Source organism: Phacochoerus africanus, chromosome 3, assembly GCF_016906955.1.
Source record: "Phacochoerus africanus isolate WHEZ1 chromosome 3, ROS_Pafr_v1, whole genome shotgun sequence".
NCBI lineage: Eukaryota > Metazoa > Chordata > Mammalia > Artiodactyla > Suidae > Phacochoerus > Phacochoerus africanus.
The window spans coordinates 143437896-143461721 of record NC_062546.1 but is presented as its reverse complement, the minus strand read 5'-3'; the positions used below and the strand labels follow the sequence as shown (position 1 = coordinate 143461721).

The window sequence follows — 23826 nt, the reverse complement described above, 5'->3', positions numbered from 1 at the left end:
TTTGTCAAAGGATATGAGCATTTTTATGGTTCTTTATTTATGATATATTGCTAAATCTCTTTTTAAAAGGACTAAATTTGAAAAAGCAAAATGTACACAACAGTGTAAATAGTATGTTATCATTTATGTAAAAAAGAAATGGATATGAATATTCATATATATGTATTTGTGTGTGTATTTATTAGCATAAATAATAGATATAAAATTTACTTGTTTATGCACAAAACGTCTCTGGAAGGATATACAAGAAATTGAGAATTGGGTGCCTGGGGACAGAGGTGGGAGGAAGATTTTTCACTGTATACCCTTTTTTTTTTTTTTTTAAATAATTTTTTTTTGTCTTTTTTTTCTATTTCTTGGTCCGCTCCTGCAGCATATGGAGGTTCCCAGGCTAGGGGTCCAATCGGAGCTGTAGCCACTGGCCTACGCCAGAGCCACAGCAACGTGGGATCCGAGCCGCGTCTGCGACCTACACCACAGCTCACGGCAACGCCGGATTGTTAACCCACTGAGCAAGGGCAGGGATCGAACCTACAACCTCATGGTTCCTAGTCGGGATTTGTTAACCACTGCGCCACGACGGGAACTCCTGTATATCCTTTTTAATTTCAAATGGTACGAATTAATATTATTGAAATCATAAATAAAATAAAAAGCCTTTAGCAATGAATGATAGTACTCATTGTTTTTTCTTTTTTCTTTTTTGGTCTTTTTAGGGCCACCCCTGAGGCACATGGAGGTTCCCCAGGCTAGGGGTCGAATCTAGCACAGAAAGGCCAGATCCAAGCCACATCTGCAACCTACACCACAGCTCACGGCAACTCTGTATCCTTAACCCCCTAAGCAAGGCCAGGGATTGAACCTTCATCCTCATGGATATTGGTCAGATTGGTTTCCGCTGAGCCTTGACAAGAACTCCCCCCCATTGTTTTTTCATTTTCATTCCCACTGCCTCAGTTCAGGCCTCAGTCTCTTTTACCTGGATCTTTTTTTTTTGGTCTTTTTGCCTTTTCTAGGGCCGCTTTCGTGGCATATGGAGGTTCCCAGGCTAGGGGTCTAATTGGAGCTATAGCCGCCGGTTTACGCCACAGCAACTCGGCATCTGAGCCTCATCTGTGATCTGCGCCACAGCTCACGGCAATGCCGGATCCTTAACCCACTGAGCAAGGCCAGGGAGCAACCTCATGGTTCCTAGTCGGATTCGTTAACCACTGTGCCACGACGGGAACTCCTCACCTGGATCTTTGCGGAAGCCACTACCTGATCTCCCTGCTCGCAGTAAGTTTCTCTCTCTTTCTCACTGCCATCAGAGAGCACAGATCAGATCGTGTCTCTCTCCCCTCCTGCAATTTTTAGTGGCATCCGTGGTCCGTAGGATAAAGTTCAGACTAATCAGTTTAGCATTCCAAGTCTTCCACTATTTGGTCTCAAACTGCCTTTTCAGCTTCACTTTCTTCTGCATATCTTTGTGTACCTTCTTTTTATTACCATTTCTTTCTCCAACTGACTCCCTTCCCCCTCAAAAAGAAAAAAATATTTTAAAACATTTCTGTATTTGTTGACTTTTTTTTTTTTTAAAGCCCGAAATATCCTTTCTCTCCATTTGCAGTTGAAATTGAATTTTACTTTCAGGGGCTATTCTGAATGTTACTTTCTTTTTTCTCCTGCCAACCATCCCACATGTCCTCAGAATGAATCATTTTATTTTGGTTTCCATTGTGCATTTGTCATACTCTTGTTGGTGCTCATTCTAGTTAGTGGTTGACTTGTCAGTCTCTTTAAATTCTATTTTTAAACTTCCTTGTGTTGATTCCTCTTTCCAGTTGCAGTAGTGTCCCTGACATTGTACCCTTCCCTACTCCTGCCTGTCCTTAACTCTGGGGTTTTTCTTGTCTTGGTAAACATGTCAGATTATGTCATACATTGAAGAATGAGGAGAAGAAGCAATTGACTAGAATTGGTAGAATCCACTCACTATCATTAGCAGTGCCATTCAGTTTATTTTCTCTTTAGCCTATGTTTGCATGCCTATTGTTTTGAAATGTTAAAGATTATTTCGTTTTCATTTTATATAGATGTGTGATGTATAGAGGCCTGGGAGGAGAATGGCATTGTTGAAGGACTCATAGCCGTTCTTCTCCCTCTGTTCTTCTCATTATATTTATAATTGTTAAATTAATATTTGGTATCTACATTACTGTGACTATATATACTGTTTATTTTGAGCCAAGCATGTATTATAATATTTTTAATTTTTGTACAACAAAAATACTTGTTTATAATTTACTTTTCTTTTTTTTGTCTTTTTAGGGCTGTACCCTTGGCATATGGAGGTTCCCATGCAAGGGGGCGAATTGGAGCTGCAGCTGCCAGCCTATGCCACAGTCACAGCAATTTGGGATCTGAGCTAAGTGACCTATAGCACAACTCATGGCAAGGCCGGATTGTTAACTCACTGAACAAGGCCAGGGATCAAATCTGATGGATACTAGTTGTTTTCATTACTGCTGAGCCATGACAGGAACTCCAATTTGCCTTTTTATAGAGTTAAAAATTATTTAACTTTTCACTTAGTGATTTGAATTATTACTAATTCACTAACAAGTATTTATTGGGTGCCTACCATGTGCCAGGTATTATTCTTGGGGCTTGAGATATTTCAATGAACAAACTGGACAAAGATTCTTTCTTTTGTGATATTTACATTCTAGTTGGGAGATTGACAATAAACATAATAAAGTAAAATATGTAGTGTATTAGAAGATAATAGGTGCTGAGGGGAAAAAAGCAGAACAACAGAATAATAGGAATGAAGGCATGGGTGGTAATGCTAAATAGGATGATAGAGAGTAGGTCTCTGGAGTTCCCGTCGTGGCGCAGTGGTTAGCAAATCCGACTAGGAACCATGAGGTTGCGGGTTTGATCCCTGCCCTTGCTCAGTGGGTTAACGATCCGGCGTTGCCGTGAGCTGTGGTGTAGGTTGCAGACGCGGCTCGGATCCCGAGTTGCTGTGGCTCTGGCGTAGGCCGGTGGCTTACAGCTCCGATTCAACCCCTAGCCTGGGAACCTCCATGTGCCGCGGTAGCGGCCCAAGAAATAGCAACAATAACAACAACAAAAAAGACAAAAGAAAAAAAAAAAGGAAAAAGAGTAGGTCTCATTGAGAAGATAAGGGCTTTAGCAGAGATTCACTCTCCTCCCAGTGTTACTTTCTTGGATAACCTGACATTGCAGTTTCCATAGTGGCTTGCCCTCTTGGAGCCCCCATCTGCCCCAGCCAGACCAGCACCCTGCAGGCCTCAGCACAGCTGTCTTGGGATTTCTCTTGGCCACTTTACTGGGTTGGATCATTTATTTCTTGGATCCTCCATCTTTCTCTTACTTGGTTCATGCTGTCTCTCTCTCTCTCTCTCTCTCTTTTTTTTTTTTTTTTGGATTTCTTAGGGCTGCTGCACATGGAGGTTCCCAGGCTAGGGGATGAATTGGAGCTACAGCTGCCGGCCTATGCCAGAGCCACAGCCACACCAAATCCGAGCTGAGTCTTCGACCTACACCACAGCTCACAGCAACTCAGGATCCTTAACCCACTGATCGAGGTCAGGGATCACACCCACAACCGCATGGTTGCTAGTGGGATTCATTTCCAGTGCACCACAACAGGAAGTCCCATGCTCTCTTTTTGATAGAGCAAACTGTGCTCTAGTTTCCTGAGAAAGGATACATAGAAGGGAAAAAAGTATTGAGAACCTGGATATCTCAGTACTTTTAATCTGTCCTTAAAATTGAAAGTTTGGCTCAGTTTAGAATTCTAGGTTATAAATCATTTATGCAAGAATTTTCAAGGCCTTACTGCCTTGTCTTCAAGCTTCCAATCTTCTGTTGAGGAAACATTGATATCTATGATTCATAGTTCTTTATATATGTGACCTTTTTTTTTTCCTCTCTGAAAACTTCAGATTTTCTCTTTATTCTAATGTTCTGTGATTTTATGATGATGGGCCAGGCCCTGGTGTGAGGTTTTGTTTTGATTTATTATGGTTGGCATTTAGTGGGCCCTTGTATTCCTCCTTTTTTTCCATTTTTGGCTGCCCTGCTGCATATGGAGTTCCCACGCCAGGGATCAGATCTGAGCTATAGCTGTGACTTAAGCCATAGCTGCAGCAACAAGGGATCCTTAACCCACTGTGCGGTGCAGGGGATCAAACCTGTGTCGCAGGCTCTCAAGACGCTGCCAATCCTATTGTGCCACGGTGGGAATTCCTGGGGAATTTTCTGATGTTACTACTTTGATAGTGGATTGAAGTAGCCAGACTAATCAGTTGCAACCCAAGGAGGAGGGCTTTGGTTGTTTGCATAAAATCCTTAAAATAATGAGGCATTTATTTGATAAGCAGGTATTATTATTTTATTCTCTAAAATTATCAATAATAGGTAGAACTTTTTTTCTTTTTTCCAGCTGCTGGAACTTGGAAGAAATACTTGGGAGGAATGGTCTTATACTTTTCTCATTCATTTTACTTAAAATTTTTTTTATTGGGTATAGTTGATTTATAGTGCTGTATTCATTTGTTAAGCACAGTAAAGTGATTCAGTTATATATTATATTCTTATTCATATTCTTTTCTATTATGGATTGTCACAGGATATTGAATATAGTTCCCTGTGCACAATAGGACCTTGTTTATCCATCCTATATATAATAGCCTCTGCTCATTGCCAGATTCCCAATCCTTCCCTCTCATTTTATTTTTAAGGCTTATTAGCAGGTTATGTCTCTACTCCTACCCCCGACCCTTGTAGGCAGGAAGCCTCGTGGTGTCTCCAGATGTTATCTTCTCATTTTCAGGTCTTGCTTACTTTGGCTGCCCTTTTGCCTTTCTTTGTCTTTCTTGTATTTTTTTTTTTTTCACGTATACATACACACAAATTTGAGATAAAAGTCACATAATATAACATTTACTAATTTTTTTTTTCTTTTTGGGGCCATTCCCATGGCATATGAAAGTTCCCAGTCTAGGGGAGGAATTGGAGCTACAGCTGCTGGTCTATGCCACAGCCACAGCAGCACAGGATCTGAGCCGTGTCTGTGACATACGCCACAGCTCACGGCTAAGCTGGATCCTTTAACCCACTAATAGAGGGCAGGGATCGAACCTGCATCCTCATGGATACTCGTTGGGTTCTTAACCCACTGAGCCACAACGGGAACTCCAAAAGTGACTATTTTAAAGTATACAAGTTAGTGTCTTTTAGTTTATTTACAATATCATGTGGCTGTTAGCACTATCTAAATCTAGAACATTTTCTTCACCCCCCCCCCCCAAAAAAAAACCCCTCTACTTGTTAAAGCAAATACTTTCCATTCCCTCTCCTCCTCACTCCTGGTAACTACTCTGTGGATTTGCTTAGACACTATGGATTTGCTCATTAGACACATTTCGTATACTTGGGGTCGTGCAGTATGTGGCCTTTTCTGTGTTTTTTTTAATCTTACTGTGTTTTCAGGCTTCATCCATATTGTACCATGTATCAATACTTAACTAGTGTTTTTTGTTTTGTTTTGTTTCGCTTTTTAGGGCCACCTGAAGCATATGGAAGTTCCCAGGCTAGGGGTCAAATCAGACATGCAGCTGCTGGCCTACACCACAGCCACAGCAATGTGGGATATGAACTGTGTCTGCAACCCACACAATAGTTCAGGGCAATGCCAGATCCCCGACTCACTGAGCAAGGCCAGGGATTGAACCCGCATCCTTCATAGTGGATACTAGTCGGATTTGTTTCTGCTGTGCCATAACGGGAACTCCCTTAATTAGTGTTCTTAAATCAGGCTCTGGGTGTTTGTTTTTTGACTACACTTAGAAAAATTCTGCATTTATTGTCCTTATTTCAATTTTGAGACTGGCCTTTAATTTACCTTTTCGCAAAACATTTGTTGGCTGTAAAATGATCATGATTATTTTAATTTTAAGTATATATTATTTATTTATTTTTTTAGTATGCCAGTACTGAGGTTGATGGAGAACATTACATGACCCCAGAAGACTTTGTCCAACGCTATCTTGGGCTGTATAATGATCCAAATAGCAATCCAAAGATTGTGCAACTCTTGGCAGGTGTAGCTGATCAAACCAAGGATGGGTAAGAACTTTTGTACTTTTTAAAAATACTAATGTTCTTCAATATCTTATTAAAAAATAGGAAAACCTATAAATTTACCCATGGCCATCTGGAATTTTAATAAAACATGTCTTTTCTTCAAAGTTCATAAAAACTGTTCACTGCCATTATCAAGTATACCAGATTTTTTTGAGAAAAAAAATTACATGTGAAAGTCATATTTTATATTGAATAATCTGAGCAGAATGGTTTTCAGATTGAGTATATTTCATTCATTCATTCATTCATTCATTCAATAAATAGTGAGTTCCTACTGTATCATTTAGGCACTGTTCTAAGTGCTAGAATTCCATCAGTGAATAAATCAGAAAAACAATAAAAAATTTTAAAAGTAAATTATAACATTGGGGGTTATAACTGCTATGAAGAAAAATCAGGGAGGAATTTTTGTTGACTGATTTATCTGCATATCTATCTGACAGATATTTATTGAACAACCACCATTTGCCAGGCACTATGGAATTAGAAATAAAAACAAAATGAGGTTCCTGGCCTTAACAAGCTCATGGCTTAGTGAGAAAGAGGATGAGTAAAGAAAGAAAAAAAGTAATACTTTGGGAATAAGGTGTTATAATAGAACCATACGAAGCATGCAAAGGACGGCTAAGAAAGCATGGTTAACTCTGTTTTAGGTGGTCTGAACAGCATCTTAGAAGACACGATGCTTGCGTGAAATCTGGCAAGACAAAAAGGAGCTTGCTGATGGTTGAACAAATAGGAGAATTACAGGAAAGGGAACAGTAGTGACCTGAGCCATCAAGGGCACAGGCATGTTTGCATCTCATACATGGTGGGAAATTTGTTATAAGTACTTTGGTGTGGCTGTGGCATTACTTTGTTGCTGTCAGAGCTGTGATTGGAGTGCATCAGAACTATTTTTAGCCTGGCAGTGTATGGGTGGGTGCAGTCACAGGAATTACAAGGTGCATCTTACTGGAGTGTCAGTTTACTCAAATCAAGGGGAAAAGACATTTTTATATTAAAATCAAATATGACTATTACGGAGGGAATGAAATATTTATATGCTTTGCTTTGTGAGTTCCAAGCTACAGCCCCAGGACTCCAATGGCCTGTTTCTTTCTCCTACCTCTAAGAGGTACTTGTTTGAAAAACTTTTAAAGACTCCTTATTGCCTAGTTTTTCAAAGTTATTTCTGGAGTTCCCGTCGTGGCGCAGTGGGTTAATGAATCCGACTAGGAACCATGAGGTTGCGGGTTCGGTCCCTGCCCTTGCTCAGTGGGTTAACGATCCGGCATTGCCGTGAGCTGTGGTGTAGGTTGCAGACGTGGCTCGGATCCCGCGTTGCTGTGGCTCTGGCGTAGGCTGGTGGCTACAGCTCCGATTCAACCCCTAGCCTGGGAACCTCCATATGCCGTGGGAGTGGCCCAAAGAAATAGCAAAAAAAAAAAGTTATTTCTGTTATCTCAGATATGATCAGATTTTAGAAAAATTGTAGGTTAGATTAGGACAAGACTTATGTGCAATGAAATCCACTTAGAGGGCTATTGTAAAAAAGTAGAAGTGTTGGTTTCTGAGTTCTTTGAATCTGGAGTTACTGTGTTCATTTGTATTTTCTCATAGAATCTGGCACAGTGCATGAAATTTACTATGAGTATTTTATATCTTAGGAATATTTTATATAATTTATCAATGATAATGATACTAGCGAATTTGTATACTTTTTGAGCCTAGTCTCTAAAAAAGTCATATCAACTGCTGAGTTACTGTGGACCATAAAATCATTGGGCCTCTCAATATTAATTAGACAGTAAGGCCTATAAAAATTAATTGTATTTAATCAGAATGCCTTCTTCAGGAGTTACCATTGGGGCACAGTGGAAACGAATCCAACTAGGAACCATGAGGTTGTGGGTTCGATCCCTGGCCTCGCTCAGTGGGTTAAGGATCCTATGTTGCCATGAGCTGTGGTGTAGGTCGAAGATGCAGCTCGGATCCCAAGTTACTGTGGCTGTGACGTGGGCCGGCAACCATAGTTCCAATTTGACTGCTAGCCTGGGAACCTCCCTATGTGTGGGTGTGGTCCTAAAAAGCGGAAAAAAAAACCCCTTCTTCAGAATTACTAAGTCTCTTTTAGAAACATGTAGACTACTTATTGCCATTATTTTGGTCTGGGACTTGCTATCAGATTTCCATATCTTTTCAGATGCTTCTTTTTGTGACCCTCTGCTCTGGTGCATCTCAGTAGTTATCTTACCTGAAGCTTCATGTGGTTCTCCCAGACTTAGTTGTGTTGTTAAAGTGTGGTCAAGTGGAATCAAGTGTCTAAGTTGCCAGAGTAGAATAGATCAAAAATGGGTATTGACCAGTAAGGAATCTAACAATATATATATATATTTTTTGGTCTTTTTAGCTATTTCTTGGGCCGCTCCCGCGGCATATGGAGGTTCCCAGGCTAGGTGTTGAATCGGAGCTGTAGCCACCGGCCTACGCCAGAGCCACAGCAACTCGGGATCCGAGCCGCGTCTGCAGCCTACACCACAGCTCACGGCAATGCCGGATCGTTAACCCACTGAGCAAGGGCAGGGACGAACCCGCAACCTCATGGTTCCTAGTCAGATTCGTTAACCACTGCGCCACGACGGGAACTCCCAAGAAATCTAACAATATTGAATCATATTTACATTTAAAAAAAATGTTTCTCTTTTGAAAAGGTAAATCTGTTTTTTTTCAAATTTTATTTTATTTTTTGGTTTTTTTATTGAAGTATAGTTGATTTACAATGTGTTAATTTCTGCTGTATAGCAAAGTGGTTCAGTTATAGATACATATATACATTTTTTCTTATATTTTTTCCATTATGTTTTATCTCTGGATATTAAATATAGTTCCCTGTGCTATACAGTAGGACCTTGTTTATTTCAAATTTTAAAAACTTTTTTTTTTTTTTTTTAAGGGCTGCAGGTGTGGCATATGGAGGTCCCCAGGCTAGAGGTTATGTCGAAGCTGCAGCTTCTGGCCTACACCACAGCCACAGCAATGTGGGATCAGAGCTGCATTTTGACCTACACCACAGCTCATGCAATGCCGGATCCTTAACCCACTGGGCGGGGCCAGGGATCAAACCCACATCTTCATGGACACTAGTTGGGTTCGTTTCTGCTGAGCCATAATGGGAACTCCCAAAAACTTCTTAAACTTCTCTTCTCCCTCTTTCTTTGAAAGGAGTCAGATTGAGATTAGGTAGGAAATCTGATTCATAGAGTTAGGTCATAAAAACTATGACCTTATGATAAATATATTTATGAATCATTATTTCTAGAAGCAGAGATAATTGGAATTTTCTAGAAATAGAGATTTTTTTTTTTTTTTTTTGGTCTTTTTAGGGCCACACACGCAGCATATGGTGGTTCCCAGGCTAGGGGTTGAGCCACAGCGACGCCAGATCCAAGCCGTGTCTGCAACCTACACCACAGCTCACAGCAACGCTGGATCCTTAACCCACTGAGCAAGGCCAGGGGTTGAACCTGCGTCCTCATGGATACTAGTCAGATTCACAGAAACAGTGGTTCTTAACGTCCTGTTCATGGATGGTCTTCAGAGTTTCCTGAACTTGCTAAAATATAATGCAAAATGAGTGAATTTGTATCTGCATTTTTCTGGGGAGAAATTATAGGTTTTCAGAAAAGTCTGTGACTTCATAAACGTTAAATATCAGTTAAAAGTTTCTTTAACTACTTTTAATTTAACAGAATCAAAGGCTTTGATAATGTTTAATTTATTCCGAGTAGCCAGCCCTTCCTCATTTAACATTTAAGGAAAATGAGCTCCAGAGAGGTTGATTGACTTGCCCAGTGGCACAAGATTAGTTCTCTTAATTTTTAGTTCTTTTTCCTTGTAATCATTTTAAAAATTACCTTTTCTCCATTGTTCTGTTTCCCACCCTTTTACCCAGGGCAGTGATAGAAAGTTAGAATAGTTCAAGAGTTCCCACTGTGGCACAGTAGGTTAAGAATCCCACTGGAGCAGCTTGGGTCCCTGCAAAGGTGCAGGTTTGATACGCAGCCAGGTGCAGTGGGTTAAAGGATCTGGCATTGCCTCAGCTGCAGCATAGATCATAGCTGCAACTCGGATTCAGTCCCTGACCCAGGAACTTCTGTTTGCTGTGGGTGCAACCATTAAAAAAACATTGAATAATTCAGTTGGTACATTTTTCCGATCTCCAGGAAGGTATTCCTTGGTTCTGTTGTAGTTTTTTGATGATGAGTCCTTATAGGTATGTAACTTAAAATAATACTATATAGTATTATTTATAATTACACCAGACTAGATCTCAATTAAGAACTCACATAAGGAAGTTGCTGATTAAGTGGGAGGAAAAGTGGGTTTAAGAGTGATCAATACCATGCCCTTTTTGTGCTCTTCCACTACCCCCTTGTTTTCTTAGCCCCCTTTCTCTCCTATGCTGCTTTTTCTCCAATAGATAGTAACAAAAGCAAAAGTGTGTTCATGAAGGTGCTTGCTATGGAGAACCATGTAGAAGCAGCATTGTATAGTATCTATGGCATGATGAGTTGTCTAAAAGTAAGAGCCAAGCATTGTTGGTGAGATTGTGGCTGAAACTTTGAAGTTCTGATTATATAAGGAAAAGCAAAATGATTTTGTGCATTAAATGCAGATCAGGGACTATTATTGTGTGATTTAATCTGAACTATTTTGACAGTTGCTTGTTTGAAACTGTAACTTCTAGAATGCTAGTTTATATTTACCTCTGTCAGAATTTCATCAGGAAGCTCTATTCTCTTGTAATGTGGAAAACTGTATTTTCTTTTCTTAATTTTTCACAAGTGTTTTCCTTTAATAGTCTACATGAATATAGAAAAACCTCTTACGAAGTAATCTTGGTGGTTTAAAAATTACAAAATTAATGTATTAATATTTTGAAATTTTGTTAGTTTGCATTCAGTAAATTATTATTATTATCATTATTATTAATTGGCTTTTTAGGGCCACACCTGAGGCATATGGAAGTTCCCAGGCTAGGTGTTGAATTGGAGCTGCAGTTGCCAGCCCACACCATAGCCACAGCAACATGGGATCCAAGCCCCATTTCCAACCTACACCACAGCTCAGAGCAACGCAGACCCTTAACCCACTGAACAAGGCCAGGGATCTAATATGTTCCTCATGGATACTATTTGGGCTCATTACTGCTGAACCACAACAGGAACTCCAACCCTGGATTACTTTAAAGCAAATTTATGATGATGTATTTCATCTGTAAATATCTTAATATGTATTTCTAAAAGATAAGAAAAATGACCAAGCCAAAACAAAACAAAACCTCCTCAGAAATATTAATGTCTTAATGTCATTGGGTATTTGGATTATATCAATATTTGATTTTCTTATAAATTAAATTAAAAAATTGTTTTGCTTGAATCAGAATCCAAATAAGGGAGTTCCTGTTGTGGCTCAGCAGTAACAAATCTGCCTAGTATCCATGAGTACGCATTTGATCCAGATCTGGTGCATTGATGTGGCTGTGGCAGCTGCAGCTCTGATTCAGCCCCTTGCCTGGGACCTTTCTTTTGCCACAGGTTCGACCCTAAAAAGCAAAAAAAAAAACCCCAAAAACCCCCAAAAAAACAAAACCAAAAAAAAACCCCAAAAGGAATCCAAATAAGATCTGTATTGTATCTTGTAATTAATTAATTGCTATATCTGCACCCTTGGCATATGGAAGTTCCCAGGCTACAGGTCAAATCAGGAACTGTAGCTGCCGGCCTACACCATAGCAATGCCAGATCCGAGCCATGTCTGCAACTTACCCACAGACCACAGCAATACTGGATCCTTAGCCCACTGAGCGAGGCCAGGGATCGAAACTGCATTCCCAGGGATTGCAGGGATTTGTTACCGCAGAGCCATGACGGGAACTACCCTCTTCGGTCTTTAATGAGGTCCTCCTCCGTATCTTGAAAAGTTATTTATTTATTTATTTATTTATTTATTTTGGCAACTACAGATTGTTTGCCTTATATTTTCCCAGAGTCTGCATTTTTGCTGATTGTGTTTCTGTGGTAATGTTTAATTTAACATGTTCCTTTGTCCTTTCTATTTTCTCTAAATTGTTGATTACATCTAAATTAGTGGTTCTCCACACCCCCACACCATCCACAAAAATAAACTCAACATGGCTTAAAGACTTAAATGTAGGACAAGACACCATCAAACTCCTAGAAGAGAACATAGGCAAAACATTCTCTGATATCAACCTTACAAATATTTTCTCAGGTCAGTCTCCCAAAGCAACAGAAATAAAAGCAGAAATAAACCAATGAGAACTAATCAAGCTGACAAGCTTTTGCACAGCAAAGAAAACCATAAAAAAACAAAACAAAACAAAAAGACAATTTACAGAATGGGAGAAAATAGTCCCAAATGATGCAACTGACAAGGGCTTAATCTCTAAAATATACAAACAACTTATATAGCTCAACAGCAAAAAGGCCAACAACCCAATTGAAAAATGGGCAAAAGACCTGGATAGACATTTCTCCAAAGAAGATCTACAGATGGCCAACAAGCACATGAAAAAATGCTCAACATCACTGGTTATTAGAGAAATGCAAAGCAAAAACTGCTGTAGGTACCACCTCCCACAAGTCAGAATGGCCATCATTAATAAATCTACAAATAACAAATGCTGGAGAGGGTGTGGAGAAAAGGGAATCCTCCTTCAGTATTGGTGGGAATGTAAGCTGGTACAACCACTATGGAAAACAGTATGGAGGTACCTCGGAAAACTAAATATAGAACTTCCATATAATTTAGGAATCCCACTCTTGGGCATCTATCCGGACAAAACTTTCCTTGAAAAAGACACATGTACCCATGTGTTCATTGCAGCACTATTCACAATAGTTAAGACATGGAAAAAACCTAAATGTGCATGACAGATGACTGGATGAAGAAGATGTGGTATATACACACAGTGGAATACTACTCAGCCATAAAAAAGAACAAAATAATGCCACAACACAGTAACTGCAGCAACCTGGATGGAACTAGAGACTCTCATACTGAGGAAAGTTAGTCAGAAAGAGAAAGACAAATACCATATGATATCATTTATATCTGGAATCTGATACATGGCATAAATGAACCTTTCCACAGAAAAGAAAATCACAGACATGGAGAACAGACTTGTGATTACCAAGGGGGAGGGAGTGGGATGGACTGGAAATTTGGAATTAATAGATGCAAACTACTGCTTTTGGAATGGATAAGCAATGAGATCCTGTTGTATAGCACTGGGAACTATATCTAGTCACTTATGATGGAGCATGATAATGTGAAAAAAGAATGTATGTGTGACTGGGTCACCTTGCTGTGCAGTAGAAAATTGACAGAACACTGTAAACCAGCTGTAATGGAAAAAATAAAAATCATTGTAAAAAATAAATTAGTGGTTCTCAGTGTGGTAAATGGTATTGGCATCTAGTCCATAGAGTCCAGTAATGCTGTTAAACATGATGCGATGCACAGGAGGCTCCCACAACAAAGAATTATCCAGCTTAAAATGGCACTCTTGAGTGCCAAGGTTTAGAAATTCTGCTATAGAGAGTTGATCAGATTCACATGTAATTATTTTTGGTCTGGTATCTCTCTTGATGTTAGGGTCTATTGATTATTGCCCAGGTCCATTAATGTGTTAGGGGTTTACAATGGGTAGTGATCTGTCATTCTTTTTTTTTTTTTTGTATTTTTAAAAAATTAAAGTATAGTTGATCAACAATGTTATACCAGTTTCTGCTGGACAGCAAAGTGACCCAGCCACACATGTATATTACATTCCCCCTCTTATGCCATCTTCCATCATGGTCCATCCCAAGAGACTGGATATAGTTCTTTGTGCTGTATAGCAGGACCTTGCTGCTCATCCATTCCAAACATAATAGTTTGTATCTACCAACCACAAAATTCCCAGTCCATCCCATTCCCTCCCCCTTCTGCCTAGCCAACCACAAGTCTGTACTCTATGTTTGTGAGTCTGTTTCTGTTTTGTAGATAGGTTCATTTGTGCCACATTTTAGACTCCACATATAAGAGCTATCATATGGTATTTGCCTTTCCGTTTCTGACTGACTTCATTTAGTATTATAATCTCTAGTTGCATCCATGTTGCTGCAGATGGTATTATTTCATTATTTTTGATGGTTGAGTAGTATTCCATTGTATATATGTACCACATCTTCTTAATCCACTCATCTCTTAATGGACATTTAGATTGCTTCTATATTTTGGCTATTGTGAACAGTGCTGCTGTGAACATACGGGTGTATATGTTTTTGTTTTTGTTTTTTAGGGCTGAACCTGTAGTCTATGGAAGTTCCCAGCCTAGGGGTCCAATCAGAGCTGCAACTGCTAGCCTATGCCATATCCATAGCAACTCAGGATCTGAGCCACACCTGTGACCTACACCACAGTTCATGGCATCAATGCCAAATTCTTAACCCCCTGAATGGGGCCAGGGATCGAACCCAAGTCCTCATGGATACTAGTCCATTTCATTACCACTGAGCCACAGTGGGAACTCTGAATGTGTCTTTTTTAATTGTAATTTTTTCCAGATGTATGCCCAGGAGTGGGCTGCTGGATCCTTCCTTCTTTCCTTCCTTTCTTTCTTTCTGGCCACATCTGCAGCATAGGGAAGTTCCCAGGCTAGGGGTCAAATCAGAACTGCAGCTGCTGGCCTGCACCATAGCCACAGCAATGCTTGATCTGAGCCACGTTTGCAACCTATACCACAGCTCATGGCAACACCATATCCTTAACCCACTGAGCAAGGCCAGGAATCCTCATGGATACTAACTAGTTGGGTTTGTTACCGCTGAGCCATGATGTGAACATCTATCATTCTTTCTTTAAAAATTTTTATTGAAATACAGTTGATTTATAGTGTTGTGTTAATTTCTTCTGTAAAGCAAAGTGATTTAGTTATGTGTATATATATATAATATATATAAAAATATATACTTTTTCATATTCTTTTCCATTATGGTTTGTCACAGGATATTGAATATGGTTCTTATGCTACACAGTGGTACCTAATTTATCCATCCTATACATAATAGTTTTCCTCTGCTAATCCCGAACTCCCAGTCCTTCCTTCCACCACCCTCTCCCCCTTGGTAACCACAACTCTGTTCTGTATACCCATGAGTCTGTTTTTGTTTCATAGATATGTTGATTTGTGTCGGGTTTTCTGTTTGTTTCTTTGGCTGAGCTTGTGGCATGCAAAAATTACTGCTCCAGGGATTGAACTTGCGCCGCAGCAGTGACCTGAGCCATAGCAGTGACAACACCAGATCCTTAACTGCTACACCACTAGGGAACTTTGATTTGTGTCTACTTTAGATTCCACATATAAGAGATAATGATGTGGTATTTGTCTTTCTTTTTCCAACTTACTTCACACCATGATAAGCTCTAGATCCATCCATGTCACTGCAAATGGCATTATTTTATTATTTTTATTTATTTTTTATTATTATTTTTTGGCTTTTTAGAGCCACACCCACAGCATATGGAGGTTCCCAGGCTAGGGGTCTACTCGGAGCTACAGGTGCCGGCCTATGCCACAGCCACAGCAACACAGGATCTGAGCTGCATCTGTGACCTGTACCATAGCTCACGGCAATGCCAGATCCTTAACCCACTGAGCAAGGCCAGGGATCGAACCTGCAGCCTAATGCTTCCAAGTTGGATTAGTTTCCGCTGCGCCATGACAGGAACTCTTGTGCGTAACATGTTTGATCCATTTATCTGTTGATAGATATTTAGGTTGTTTCCATGTCTTGGCTGTCATGAATAGTGCTGCTATGAACATAGGAATTCATTTATCTTTTTTTTTTTTTGGATTTTTTTTCTTTTTTTTCTTTTTAAGCTGCCCTGCAGCATATGGAGTTCCTGGGTCAGGGATTGGATCTGAGCCACAGTTGCAACTTAACCTGTGGCCACGGCAATGCCAGATCCTTAACCCACTGTGCCATGCTGGGGATCGAACCTATGTCCCAGTGCTCCCAAGATGCTGCTGATCCTGTTGTGCCACAGTGGGAACTCCCACGTATCTTTTTGAATTATAGTTTTGTCTGGGTATATGCTTAGGAGTGGGATTGCTGAATCAAATGGCAACTCTATTTTTAGTTTTCTTGAAAAAGCTTCACACTTTTCCACAGTGTCTGCACCAGTTTACATTCCTACGAATAATGTAGGAGGGTTCCCTTTTCTCCACACCCTCTTCATCATTTATTATTTGTAGACTTTTAAATGATGGCCATTCTGACCAGTGTGAGGTGGTACCTTATTGCAGTTTCGATTTTCATTTCTCTAAAAATAGCGATGTTGAGCATCTTTTCATGTGCGTATTGGCCATCTGTATGTCTCTGGAGAAATATCTATTTAGGTCATCTGTCCATTTTTCAATTGGTTCCTTTTTTGTTGTTGAATTATATAAGTTATTTGTATGTTTTGGAGATAAAGCCCTTGTTGGTTACATTGTTTGCAAATATTTTCTCCCATTCTGTAGGATGTCTTTTTGTTTTTTTATGGCATTTTTTGCTGTGCAAAAGCTTGTAAGTTTGACTAGGTCCCACCAGTTTATTTTTGCTGGGATTTAAATTGTCTTAGGAGACTGATCTAAGAAAACATTGGTACAATTTATGTCAGAGAATGTTCTGCTTATGTTCTCTTCTAGAAGTTTTATGGTGTCTTGTCCTTTTTTTTTTTAAAAAAAAAAAAGCAAACATTTTTTGGAGTACCCATTGTTGCATAATGGTATCAGTGAATCTGGAGTTGCTGCAGCTTAGTTTGCGACTGCTGCTCGGATCTAAACCCTGGCCTGGGAAGCTCCATATACTGCAGGGCAGCCAAAAACGCTGTACCTGTGGCATGTAGAAATTCCTGTACCATGGATTAAACCCAAGCCATAGCAGTGACCCAAGCCACTGCAGTGACAATACCAGATCCTTAACTGCCATGGCACAAGGGAACTCCGGTGTCTTATCTTAAGTATAAGACAAGTAAATATAAGTCTTTAAGCTATTTTGAGTTTATTTTTTTGTATGGTGTGAAGATGTGTTGTAGCTTCATTGATTTACATGCAGCTGTCTAACTCCCCACCACTTGCTAAAGAGCCTGTCTTTTCCTGATTGTGTAGTTTTGCCTCCTTTGTCGAAGATTGTCTATAGGTGTGTGGATTTATTTCTGGTCTGTCTCATGTCCCATTGATCCATATGTCAATTTTTGGCCCAATACTTTGTTGTTTTGATTACTATAGCCTTGTAGTATTGTCTGAAGTCTGGGAAGGTTATGCCTTCTGCTTTGCTCTTTTTCCTAAGGATAGCTTTGGCAATTGAGTCGTTTATGGTTCCATATAAATTTTAGGATTATTTATCCTAGTTCTGTGAAAAATGTCATGAGTAATTTGATAGGGATTGCATTAAATCTGTATATTGCTTTGGGTAGTATTGCCATTTTTAACAACATTAGTTCTTCCAAACCAAGAGCATGGGATTTCTTTCCATCTGTTTGCATCCTCTTTAGTTTCCTTTATTAATATTTTATAGTTCCCAGCATATGTCTTTTACCTCCTTGGCGAGGTTTATTCCTAAGTACTTTTTTTTTTTTAATTTTTATTTTTTAGCTGCACTTGCAGAAGAAGTTCCCAAGCCAGGGATCGAATCCACACCACAGTAGCAACCTGAGCCATAGAAGTGACAACACTGGATCCCTAACCTGCTGTGCCATCAGGGAACTCCTGATGTGATTTTAAAAGGGATTGTTTGGGAGCTCCCACTGTGGTACAGTGGGTTAAGGATCCAGCATTGCTGCAGCTGTGGTATAGGTTGCAGCTCCAGCTTGGATTTGATCCCTGGCCTGGGAACTTGATGAATATAGATATGCCACGTGTGCATATAGTGACAATTTTACCTCTTCCCTACCAATTTGAATACCTTTGGTTTTTCTTATCTGACTGCTGTTGCTGGTACTTCCAGTACGATGTTGAAAAGAAGTGATGAGAGTGGGTATCCTTGTCCTATTCCAGAGTTTAGCACGAAGGCTTTTAGCGTTTCACCATTGAGTATCATATTGGCTGTGGGTTTTTCATAAACAGCTTTTATCATGTTGAGATATGTTCCCTTTATACCAACTTTTGTAAGGGTTTTTAGCATAAATGGATATTGAATCTATCAAAGACTTTTTCTGCATCTATTGAGATGACCATGTGGTTTTGTCTTTTCTTTTGTTGATATGTGTATCACCTCAATTGATTTGCATATGTTTAACCATCCTTGTGGCCTTGGAATGAATCCAGCTTGGTCATGGTGTATGACCTTTTTGATATGTTGTTGGATTTGGCTTGCTAATATTTTATTGAGAATTTTTGCATCTATATTCATCAAGGATATTGTCCTGTAATTTTCTTTTTCGGTAGTGTCTTTGTCTGGTTTTTGTATCAGGCTGATAGTAGCCTCATAGAATATCTTTGGGAGTGTTCCTTCCTTTTCAGTCTTTTGGAAGAGTTTGAAAAGGATTGGTAGAACTTCTTTGTCTGTTTGGTAGAATTACCCAATGAAATCATCTGGTCCTGGACTTCTGATTGTATCTTTCTTTATTATCTGGAATACTTCCATAAAGAGGAACTTCCTTTCATCAGTTTCTTGGTTACCCTGTGCTATTGTTCATACAGTAAAGGCAGGTTACCAGCCAATAATATTTTATATTTTATTCCAGATTGATCTCCTATCAAGAATTTTTGGCATTTGAATCTGTTTTATGTGCTCCAGATTCCATGTTCATAGTGGCTTTCCAATTATTTGACAAGAGTGGAAATGGAGAGGTGACGTTTGGTAAGAAAAAGAAAAGATTATATAGTTAAGTCAAGTTAGTGAGGCTGGTTCAGTCTTTAATTGCTAAATTTAGTAACTGCACAGAGATTACTGCCTTTTTAAGAGCTAGTCAATAAATGAAGTATGAATTTTCTAAAAGGATTTACATAGGTAAAATTTAAATGGTTTTATTTTCTTTAAAATATTAGACTATTGGAAAAATTAAGGAATCTAGGAATGTTGTTGCTTCAGCTCATTAAGTCTCTGCCAATTTCACATTCCTGAAGTAGGTGGTATAAAATTATCTTGTTAGGGGCCAGCCTGGGCAAAATTTTCATGAAACAGACTGAACAACATAGACTAATCATCTCATTCTTTAAGGGATTTTTGACTGGATAGTTCACAATTTCTTTTTAGCTTCTTTGGAAAATTGCTACAGTGTCATTTTAACACCCAAGAATGGACCTAAAGGAGTTAGGGCAAGACTAGTTAGTATTTTCTGAACCCCCATTTTAGATTTTTTGGTTTTAGGAAACAAGGCTAGGATATTAAAGTTGCCATGTGAATTGGATGTAGAAATCAATTTAGGAGTTCCCGTCGTGGCTCAGTGGTTAGCGAATCCGACTAGGAACCATGAGGTTGTGGGTTTGATCCCTGGCCTTGCTCAGTGGGTTAAGGATCCGGCATTGCCGTGAGCTGTGGTATAGGTTGCAGACGCGGCTTGGATCCCGCGTTGCTGTGGCTGTGGTGTAGGCCGGCGGCTACGGCTCCAATTTGACCCCTAGCCTGGGAACCTCCGTATGCCATGGGAGCGGCCCAAGAAATGGCAAAAAGACAAAAAAAAAAAAAGAAATCAATTTAAATCCTTTTGTAGGCACATAATCTAGCATATTGTGGATGTCTCAAAGCATATAAACTATTGGGATTTCTATTTTTAGCCATATGTTAGTTTTTTAAAGAGACTTACTTGCAGAAATTAGTTTGTGTTTAGTAAGAGTATCAGTTTTTCCTGTAATACGTTTTTCAGTAAAAATAATTTAGTGTTTTCAAGAACGTAGAGCACTCCTCCCTTTTTAAAAAATTTTTTGGATTTTTAAAAAATTGTGCTAAAGCAATGCATAGCATAAACCTTAGCATCTTAGCCATTTATAAGTGTACAGTTCAGTAGAGTTAAGTATATTTACATTGTGAATCAGATTTCTAAAACTTTTTCGTCTCGTAAAACTGAGTTTAAGGCCCTTTTGTAGTATGAATTGGCATCTATATGTGGTAGAAAAACTTGAAAATCAGGCTTCCCTTGAGCCATAGTGCTACATATTTATTCACTGTAATGTTTGTTATAAAACAAATATCCTCTAGTTAAACCCAAAGGAAGAAGTTTCACTGCTATGGTAAGAATGTGAGAAAGTCCAAGTATTTGAAAGGACTGGTGGTTCCTTTGCCATCATCTCAGTGGGCACACAGTCTAGCTTGGCATTGATTGTTTCCTTCCTTCTGCCACTGACCCAATTGTCTTCAGTATAAGATTTTCCCAAATAAATAGAGCTCTTTAGGTTTCTGTGTATATCTTGTCATTCTCCCTGCTTTAGAGCACTCTGGCCATTCTGCCTCCTAAAGAATGTTGACTTTCCTCAGAAACACATAGATTTTATAGTTTAAAGCATAAAAATTTATCACCTCATCATTCAGCATTAAAACTGTACTACTAAGAATGCTACATTTTCTGTTTTCAGTAGGTATCACCACACATGCTCATATGTGGCGAAATGGCTTGGGAAGTAACTTGATATAACTATCTGCATTAGTGACAGTATGCCTGTGCTTCTATCCTCTGTCCATTGCTTAAAAATTAGATTTCTCTTACATACATAATAAGAAAAAAAAATTAGATTTCTCAAAACCAAATTCTAATTTATCTTGTCCCCTTTACCTTGGTATCATGATTCTTTGTCTCTTCCATTTGATTGTGCTTCCCAATTTCTATTTTAAGAAATAAGTCACTCAAGTCAGTTTATTCAACAGACTAACTATAGAGACTCATGCCATTGTTGATTAGTACATTAAAATGTATAGGAGGTAGCTGAGTAGTTTATACACACCTTATTATTTCATGCAAATGAAAGCTTGTAGTTATTAGATGCCAATGTTGGCATTTTCTAGATCTTTTGTTTTTCTTTCAGACAATGATTTATGATTAAAATTTCAAGAAAATGTAGATAGGATTAAAAGCAGAACAAATCAGTTTTAGTTTTTATAGCACCTTGGGATGAACTGAAGAACCCTTCAGAATCCCTCATTCTTTTGCTCCATAATCTTAGAGATAGGAAGATTCTTATGGAGTAAGATAGAGTTGAACCCCTTTCAACATTGTCCTTGTGGTTCCTGGCCAACTGGATGGTTCTCTTGATGGTGCTCATCTGTTTCTTGGGAACCTTGGCCATTTCCCCTCCCTGCCCTCCCTCCCTATTTTGAGGGTCCATTTTTCAACAAAGCTTCTTAACTAAAATGAAAAGAATCGTAATGAAGGAGAGAAAGTTTAATTTTACATTAAGAAAAGAAGAAAGGCATTGAAACTGTTACAAATGCTTTTTAACAAGATTTCTAAAGCCCACTCATTTCAGGCTGTATTTGTGACTACCAAATTTCAGCATAAGGAAATAATTAACTTGGAGTTTATTTTAATAGGATTTTGGATCTGTGATAAAGGTCAGTTTTCATGTTTGTACTCACTTAAAATGAATCATACTTATGTATTTATAGACATATGTTTTGGTAAAAGGAAATTTTAGATGTATTCTAACTCATGATCCTTTTCACCAAATGGCCTTATGTTTTCTGGTTTGGAGCTTATTTAAAGTATAGTTTTTGCTTGTACACATCAGGAAAGAAAGGTGGGAGAGAATACTGAATGCAAGGTGTAGTGGTGTGGGGCAAGACTATTATGCCATTGGTATATCTCATGGACTATGATGATGATGATGTTATCTGTGTACTTGTATATATTGTTCTCATCTATGCTTTTGTTTTTTTAGATACGCTTTTTACACACATCAAATTGTGTACTTAAGTTGTGTGCATCTTTGCGCATATATATATACATATATTTGGTAATATTGAACAACGTTTACTTGAATGCTGGACAAGTTTTTTTCTTTTTTTAAGTAGAGATACCTCTGCTCTGAGGGAGAGGACTTACACTGAGACCTTGATAATCCATTTCAGAATGTATAAGCTCAAGAGAGGGTTCTGGAGTTTTTAAAAGAGGGAATAAAATCGTTAGTTGTTTCTTCTTTGGTGTTCTTTTAATGAAACTTTTAATGCATGCTGTGGATGATTACTTAATGGCTTGAATATCTGCTACTGCCTGGTGGCATGAGCCTTATAGGGGCCATTGCATGACTGGTATGTGCTAGATATAGTGTAAACTTGCCTTGGTCTCACTATTGTCCACTAGTGTACTAGATATTGTGCTCAATAGAATTAGACTGAGGCTAGATAACCAGCTATTCTACATTGTGTTGTCAGTACTTGCCATGCATTTGTCCCAAGTTAAAAAAAAAAAAACCTATTATTTTAACAAGATTGTAATCATTCTAAAAAATACCCGATAAACACTCTTATCTATTAACAAATAAATGAATATAAAACATGTTATATATTCTGAATTTCTATTGAAAATCTCATCAACATTGTGTTCCAAAGTGTTTGCCTCGGAAGGAAACTTTTCCAGGGGCACATCTTTATTCCTTAACTGTAGAACCCTCAAAAAGTAGGGCTTCCTTTTGATTTTGTACTGTGTTTGACCACCAATATGTATAGCAAATAAAAATGTGTTGCATTTGTGCCTCCAAAATACTTTTTTCTCTAAGGGGAATAATAGATTGGGATGTTTTAGGCATGACCACTGCTATTATTAAAAATTCAATGAGATGGAAGTCTTGATACAAAAAATGTCATATTCTCTCTCTCTCAGTGGAAACAAAGTTGTAGACATGGTTTAATATGGAATTCTTTCAAAATAAATACCTAGTTCAATTTCCTAAGAATTAGAGTTTCACTTTGATGTTCAAATTAAATCAGGAAAAAATTTTGAGACTCCTTTCACATATCACAGGGAGGGTTGTATTAATTCTCAAGGCTATAGAGTAGCTTAGAGTTAGAGAGGACATGGTGTTACTACTTGGTTTTAAGCCATTTGGTGATCGATTGTTGAAGCATCTAGCTTTTATAGTAATAGATGCTCTTTAAATGTAAACTCATTTTTCCTGAAAAATGGACCTTTACATATATTTGGCAGCGGGACTACTCGGTTGACTGTACAGTAATCCCCTTTGGAGGTAGGTAAAGGGTTAATAGAAATACTTTCCCTCAGTAAAACAGAGCAGGTCACCCAGGAAACTAATAACCCACCTGGAAGGAGAACCGAGAAGTCTGGCCTGACATGCTGTGTTGGCTGGGCCTTCTACAAGTTCCTGTTGTTGATCTTTTTGTTGTTGTTGTTTGTTTTCCTTTGTTTTCTTTTTTGGTCTCTTAGTTGTTCCTCTTCTTTCCCCCCAAGTTTTCCTTCACTGAGAAACTCTTTACTTCCATAAGTCTTGCCATTGTTTTTGTTCAGTAATAATCAAGGTTATTCATTGTTCATGGTGGGAGTTCTTCTGAAAGCCTCTCTGACTTCACTTTAAGAACTGTGCAGGTGAAACTCAGATATTGAGGACTTTTTTTCCCCCTGACAATAAAAATGTTTGGTCTCAAGCCTGTAAGTTGGAAGCAGTGGCTCCTGCTGGGCTGGAAT

General features: G+C 38.7%; 1 protein-coding gene across 2 annotated transcripts in view; it reads left to right on the top strand.

Annotated features, from left to right (window-relative positions):
* SLC25A12 (solute carrier family 25 member 12) overlaps positions 1-23826 on the top strand; it is a 99718-nt gene that overhangs the window by 15319 nt on the left and 60573 nt on the right. Inside the window, exons 3-4 of one of the 2 annotated variants that reach the window (XM_047772879.1) lie at positions 5999-6141; positions 18940-19055. In XM_047772879.1, coding sequence (XP_047628835.1) covers positions 5999-6141; positions 18940-19055 — 259 coding nt within the window. Of the gene's footprint in view, positions 1-5998; positions 6142-18939; positions 19056-23826 lie in introns of those variants that run through there. The other variant, XM_047772880.1, reaches the window with a different exon arrangement.